This window comes from Melozone crissalis, unplaced genomic scaffold (assembly GCF_028551555.1).
Source record: "Melozone crissalis strain CALT ecotype California unplaced genomic scaffold, PUWL_Pcris_2 ptg000008l_1, whole genome shotgun sequence".
Lineage (NCBI taxonomy): Eukaryota > Metazoa > Chordata > Aves > Passeriformes > Passerellidae > Melozone > Melozone crissalis.
The window spans coordinates 18,491,023-18,498,430 of NW_026535786.1; the positions used below are offsets into that span (position 1 = coordinate 18,491,023).

Genomic DNA, 7,408 nt, shown 5'->3' on the forward strand with positions numbered 1-7,408 from the left:
TGTCTACTTTGCTCTTTATAAGTTTCCCCACGTTGTAGATTGTACAAGAGATTAACGACCTGGAAGGTTTTCAACTTCTTTTTTTCAAGCATAAAAATGCATAGATAACTAACTACATGGTGAGGAGATTGAGTGCAAACAAACACAGAGCTCTGCAGTCTGATTCTGTTTGCCTATCTGCTAAAATCAGACATCAAACTGCTCTTTCGGATTCGTCTGGCTTGGATTTTATGGAGGTCATATTGCAAAGAAGCAAAAAGATGAAATTAAGTGCACTTAACAAAATGTCAACTTTTTAATGTTTTAGCAGAGAATTCATACCAGCTACTGTGCTGCTCCAGCTGTGCAGTGATGCAATACAGATATATCACTGGGTTGCACTGGTGAAGTCACACAACAGGCTCAAAATGCTACATGAGGACCCCTATACTTTCCAAACTTTTTCCTACTCTTTTTGACAGTGCATACAAGTAGATTGAAAAGGCTGAAATGCCCATTTCCAGGACACCAAATTCTTAAGAGAATATTCAGGCTCTTTCATATACTCATAACTTTCACTCTGTCAGAAAGAAGTGCTTTTGAAATGACAGAAGAACAAGCTCTATTCTGAGAAAATTCAGAGCGCTGAATTATTCCTTGGGACAAGAGAGGATTTAAGTTGCAGGGCTTCTCCTTTTAAGTGTTATATTTAGGGGGAAAAACAAAGAAAAGATTGAACAGACACATAGGAAACAAGCAGGAAGTCATCCCTGTAGCAAAAGAGCTAAAGCACCTGGTTTTTTCATGTGGTAAATATTCTTATCAGCAAATCAGCCTGCTTTTCTGAATCTCCTCATAAATACACGTCTATTTACATAATACATGTTTGTTCATTGGGCCAGAGAAACACAGACTGTCTAAGGAATACAAGCAGCAATGAATAAACCTGCAAAACATCTCTGCAGAACTGGTGAAGCCATCAGAGAAGGAAGAACTTGCTGCACTGCATGGGGACCCTGATTTCATTATGATTGCACATGGTAAAAAGGAGCTGCTGGGACAAAGAAAGTGGAAAATGAGGGGATTTTATTCCAGGCAAGTGGTTAAGTGCAAGCTTATAGCTGATCTGACTGATAATTAAAGAAACAAAACAAAACAACAAAACAATTGGCTTGCTTTAGCCTATGCCACAGTCTCCTACTGTGATTCAGAAAAATTTCCTACTTGCTTCTGCTTGCTTAATGAGAAAGAAGATAGATTTCTCTGTCCAGTGTGGGCATCTGGGCCGATGCAGTTACACAGGACTGACAAGGACCTGCCAGGTCTTCACACACAGTGCCAGGCATAGGCCCCTCTCATAAACTGGTCAAGATAGTGAGAAATTTTCCATTCATTTCTCCTTTGGAAAAGCTCATTCAGTAGCCTCTCTGACCAATGAGATGTACTTCCAAAGTCCAGTTTAGGTTGATGGACAGTTTAATTTATTGGCATTTATTTTCCCAAATTATCTGAAATCTTCAGACATGAGATACAGGTGCACCTATTTGTTTCCCACCCAACCAAGGAGCACAATCAGTTGTGGCGGCTCTAAGAGATGCTCAGGTAGTGCCTCCTCCACCCAAGATAAATCTGAGCTTAGTTAAAAGTGCCTGAACACTCAGGGTTTGTTAGCATTGCCTGCAAACACTTCTTGTGAATCACAGCTACATTCTCAGCAGAATGGGATGCCGAGGCGAGTCAGATTCCATAATGCTCAACACAAACAACAGACTTAGGGAAGTGTAACAACCAACATTTTTTTTATTAGAGGGGCAATGACCAAGCCATTCAGGAGGAATTAATTTTCAAGATTTGGCTTCAGAAGAATCTCTATATTGCCTTCCCCATGCCCAGCTGCTTGATTTTTTTCTGGGGAGGCTTCAGCAGACGCCTTCAGCAGACGCCTTCCATCTTTTGGTCTTTGAAGGTGGGTTCCCTCTAGTGGCATTAAGAGGAGCATCGATTCTGTCTAATTGACTGATCTTGGTCCGTAGGGGGGGCCGGGGGAAAGAGGACGCTGGAAGGTGTTACACGCTCACATCAGGAAACGCTGACTTGTCTTAATTTGGCTAATAGCCTAGGACTTTTGTGTACCACATGTTCTTTATTTTTTCAATCAGCTGTTCAAACATTATACTGACTTTAGTTGCTTCTTTGGCGATTCTCTGTCTGCAAGAGACAACAGAGTATGTGGTAAGACACACAAGTATGTGAGGGTAATTCCCGTCTGCTGTAGCTACCACTCTGCCTGTCACCAGGAGTGCAGAGCTAGTCCTAGAGGGGCTTTCCTCAGAAGACAGGAATAGGCAGTACATGTGTGCCATGAGTTACATGAAACTGTCTCTGGAGTGATCATGTTTTTCCTTTTGTGAGGAAACTCATTCCCCTACACTGAGCAAGGCATATGCACAGCGAGAGCCAGGTCTGTCACGGAGTACTCAGCCCCTCACAGCACTGCAGCACCCTTCCAGAGGAGCTGGTTTCCCACCAGCCAGCAGCCTCCTCTCTCACTACCCGGGGATAGAGAGCAGTACCTGCCATCCCTGTGAACACTGTGTGCAATGTGCCTCCCTGGGAAGAGCTTTCACCAGCAGACCATATCACCTCACCCCCCCTTCCAGCACCTCGCTCCCTTGGTACATCAGGCTTTGGTTGCTGATTAATTTCCCCTTGGATCTCTCCACAGAGTTCTTTCTCCCACACCTCCCTCTCCCTTTTCACACATGGCTGTGGGAGTGTTAGGACAGAGCTTTCCATACCTGGCTGCAATAACTGTTGGACTCTGGACAGTATCCAACAAGAACTGGCTGACTTTAGGGGACACCTTGTTCACAGCTTCATAGAAGTAAGATGCAATAGTCTCAGGGATGGCCAGCAACTCACGACGGTCTTTCTCAAAGATGGACTTTGACTGCACTTCTGAGAAAAAAGGTAAAAGCCCGTGAGGTTTCTCATGTCTCTTGTGTCTCTGGTATCTTCCCCCAGCTACAGGGGAAGAGATTTGAAATTCTGAGATTTAGAACCTCTCCCAGAATTTGCTCTGCAGCATTCAGCACACTCTCTTCACCCAGTCATGGGTGTCTAAGTCATAGACTTTCCATGGCAGAGTATTTTTACCAAGTATGGGCAGTTTTCATGCCAGGTCTCTACTGACTGGTTCCACGCTGCCAAGCACTGTGTGTTCACAGTCTTCAACTGAATTATTTGGCTTCATTCCTACTTCATGATGCATGAGAACCTGTAGAGCTGAGCTTTGTCTCAGATAAACCGCAAAGCTTTTCAGACTTACCGGGGAGAGTGGTGCTAAGGAGCAGAATCAGAGCTATCACCAGTGCCCTGGATTGCAGCATGGTTTGAGTACCAGTTCTGCTCTCTACACAGAGAGACCTGCAGGAATCAGCATACAGTGTTTGGGTTGTTTTCAGAGAAATAAAACGTTGGTTAAACACCAGATTTTTGCAACAAACCTAACCAATAAACAAAGACAAGAACAGAAAGATCATGCGCATTTCCTCTGAAGCAGTGAGGAAAAGGCAGTTTAAAAATCTTACGCTTTTCTTTGTATATTCACAAATATCCACAATAATAACTTTCAGAGCCCAAAGAAATAAGGGCAGTTAAAGCTAGTTCTTTTATATGAGAGCTAAAATTCCGTTTCAGCACTGAGCAAACCAGTAAAAGTGCTAGAAGTCAGAATAGGTTTCCAAAATGCTTAAGTACAACTGAAAAATTAATATTGTGGGATTTCTTAATTTGATTTGTTTTGGTAAATTGCTCTAAAGAACATTGTGCTAGTTAGTACATGACATACAATGATCATCTTAGTGACCCAGTGATCTGAGTACTTTGTCATGCTTTAGCTGAGGAAAATCCCAAGTAGCTAACTAGGTTCCCTTGTCTTTTTCACCCTGGGATTAATGTAACAGACAGTAGCCTAAGCAGAACAAGTTCCCAAAAGTGAATGAATGCAAAATTTAGCTTCATCCGATTTCCTTTACTTTTGTCTTTTAAAAAAGTCAGAATTTGCTACTTGGCACACTGAAAATATGACATTATATCTAAACAAGTTTCCAAACACACTGCATTTAAAAAGCTGTTTAGAAATTAAAATTTATTTATGCCCCCAGTTAGGGGGCTGCATCACTCAGAGGAACATGAATGAAACGTTGAACATAGGAATTGCAAAGGCAAAATAGGCTGAAAGTCTATTATATATGACTGCTTTGCTAAATCCTGTACCAGGTGGTTACAAGTCAATGTTCCGCCTTATCCCCCAGTAAGGAGATTTTCATCCATTTTTATTTCCTTCTGCGCAGATTACCTCCAAAAGCTACCACCCAGTTCACTAGATGTTTGCACAGTTGCTCCTTTATTACCCTTTCTTGATTTTTAATCCCCGAGCCAGTTTTTCTCCATGTACAGAAAAGGCAGAAATTTGCTTCCCAGGAGCATGACCAGATGCTCTTACCCGCTTTAGAACCTGCAGTCCCTGTGGTGAAGGCACCTGGGAAAAGGAAATGCATCTCCCAACACTGAAATTCTGCAACTCCCACCATGGGCTTGACCCTCCTGTGAATGTCTTATGGAGCATCCATGTCTTATGGAGCATCCATCACTCCGCTTCAGAACAGGGGGCCCCAGGTTCTCCCACCCTCCTCTATTTCAGCACCATTCCTGGCTACGGAGTGTGAGCCCGGGTCACACTTCAGTTCACAGTAGGAGATGGGGCACATTAGAAGATACCTCCACTGGTCTATGAGCTAGATACATCAGTCACAAAGTCCAAGCCACCAGAACAGAGTTCAGCTCTTACCTGTCCTGCTTTCTCTCTTTCTCAGGCTGAGGTAGGTGCTCATCTGAGACCCCAGCATTTATGCAGAACTAATATAGTGGTAGCAAGGGGTCAAAGGTCCTGCTTTGTTTCCCCATTTGCTCTTTTGCAAGCATATCCAGCTCAGTGGGACAGGCAAGAAGCTGTGGAGGACTCTGGACCTGTTATTGAGATTTGGTAATGGAGGGTCAGTCTGACCTGAGCCCAAGAGTTGTGGAAGGCAGCTTCTGGGTCACTGAGCCCCCTACTTTTGCAGGCAGCCATGTCATAGAGGCCCCTTTCATAAACTGAACAGACTCCACATTAATAGCAGCTACAGCTGGGCTAAATTTTGCTCCCACTCTTCCTGTGCTCTAATCCCACTGCTCTGTTGGCACTTACCTGCAGCTGTTACAACCAGTTTCCTCTCCATTTACAGCAAATGCATTAACCAAATGGTGCACAGAGGTCTGCACCCCTCTCATGCTTCTTTCCCTGTGACTGACTCTGCGCAGGCTGACTAGATGAGAATACACCTGAGACAGCTGGCAAAACTATGGGTTGGACTTGATGATCTTTAAGGTCTCTTCCAATTTAGTAATTCTGTGAATTCTGTGACCTTACCAGGAAGAACATCCAGCCACAGGACCTCCAGCCCAAGAAACACAGAGCTGTTAGATTTGATCCAGAGTTGCACAAAAAATTATCATGGGGTTGGAACACCTCTCGTGCGGGGAAAGGCTGAAAGAACTGGGGCTTCAGCCAGGAGAGAAGGCTCCAGGGAGATCTTACTGCAGCTTTTCAATACTTAAAAGGTTCTTATTAGAAACACAAAGACTTGACCGAGGCTTGTATTGACAGGAGAAAGGGAAACATTTAAATTGAAACTGAATAGATTTAGATTGGATGCAAGGAAGAATTCTTTACTGTGAGGGTGGTGAGACACTGGAACAGGTTGTTCAGAGAAGTTGTGGACACTGGAAGTACTCAAGGCCAGGCTGGATGGGGCTTTGAGCAACACGGTCTAGTGGAAGGTATCCCTGCCTAAGGCAGACGATCTTGTAAGGTCCCTTCCATTCTTAAGATTCTATGGTAACATCTCCTGAGGTTCCCCAGTCCCAGTCAGAAAGTGGCTGCATTGCTGCTGTAGGGAATGTTTTCCCATAGCTCATTTTCCAAGTGCCCCTTGGGTCTCCAGTAGGTCCTGTCACCTGTGTTTGACACATGTAGACAGGGGCAAGGGACAGAAAGGCTGCAACACTCAACTACAAAGGGCATCAGCTGGGGGAATGGGAGGACACAAATTAAGCCTACTGCATGAAACCAAACAGATTTCCATTCTTATGTTGACCACTTATTTTAGGTGACTCTCACATGTGGGAAGTGCAAAAAGCTCAACCAGTACCTTCATTTATCAACCAAACAAGATTTCTAGAGGACTTTTCCTCTCATGGTGCTACAAATGCATTAGAACCAAACCGTAAGTGTTCTCATTTTACAGATATGGCAGCCAAGCTACAATGAGTCACATCATTGAAGAGGGCTGCTAGTGGTTTCCACACATTTTTCCACTCTCTAGTTATTTATCCAAATGACCTTTTTTCTTAGAAAAACAAAGAAAAAAAGTCTCCAAAATAAGGGGGGGAAAATCCTACATACAAACAAACCATTTTGCATTTTTGTACAAAAAATTAACAACAGAAGATTCTTACTGATGTATAAAAAGGTTTACTCAAGAAATAAGAACAGACACTTTTCAGTTCCACTTCTGGTGCAAACACTAAAAAGCAATTTATGGCCTAGGAAGAACACACTAGAGCAACTGGTTGAAAGTTCTCTTATATTTCAATCACACATTTTACAGTCATTGAAGAGAATCTACACATTTATAATCTTTTACAGCTGGAAAAACATTCAGAAGACCAGCACAAGGCACATCATAGGCATTACACTTAGCAGAAACAGAAATGAGCTGTCATTACCTGGAGGGGTTAATTTAAGATAACCTCAAGTGTTATTTATTTCTTATGTCAGGTCAACAAATGGGAAGCTCTGAGTGGGTGTTTTAAACTGATGTGCTGCAGGAGGTAGTAACAGAAGGGACTCAGCTGCCCTGTGTTGTGATTCATATTGCTGCAGAGCTTTGCATTGTGGCTGTCATCATACAAGGCAAGTTCCCTGGCCCTGAAGTCAGCCTAACTTTAGGCAGTGCTATCATGAATACAGTCCCAGAGATAGCAACTGGGTGTTTCAGCACTTTCTACTGCCAAATGGGCAGCTGCCAAGATCATATCAATGATTGCACAGAAGCAGCCCTTGCCCCCCATTCCTGGAATGGCATTCCAGAATGGCAGGGTGCTCTGCAAATAAGCAAGAAAGCCAGATATTGCAAGTATTTTCTTAATCAAAGAAAAATTACATGATTCTTTATCTCTCTTGTGCATCTCTTGTCTGAGGTAGAAAGCAGCTGACTGCAGCATGGGTGACCTTATCTGGCCCTGCGTGCTATGGTCACTTACTCATTACATTATTTTAAATTAGGCAAAAACAGGTGGCTATGAAGGCACTTTATCTAAGACA

The 7,408-nt window shown here is 43.3% G+C and overlaps 1 protein-coding gene across 1 annotated transcript; it reads right to left on the reverse strand.

The window, feature by feature from the left end:
• Positions 1-2,087: 2,087 nt before the first annotated feature.
• LOC128933184 (apovitellenin-1-like) lies at positions 2,088-3,368 on the reverse strand. The gene is made up of 3 exons (XM_054270098.1): positions 3,308-3,368; positions 2,778-2,937; positions 2,088-2,187 (listed from the first exon to the last, which is right to left on the reverse strand). The coding sequence occupies exons 1-3, from the start codon at positions 3,366-3,368 to the stop codon at positions 2,088-2,090; spliced, it is 321 nt and encodes a 106-aa protein (XP_054126073.1).
• Between the last annotated feature and the right edge of the window lie 4,040 nt (positions 3,369-7,408).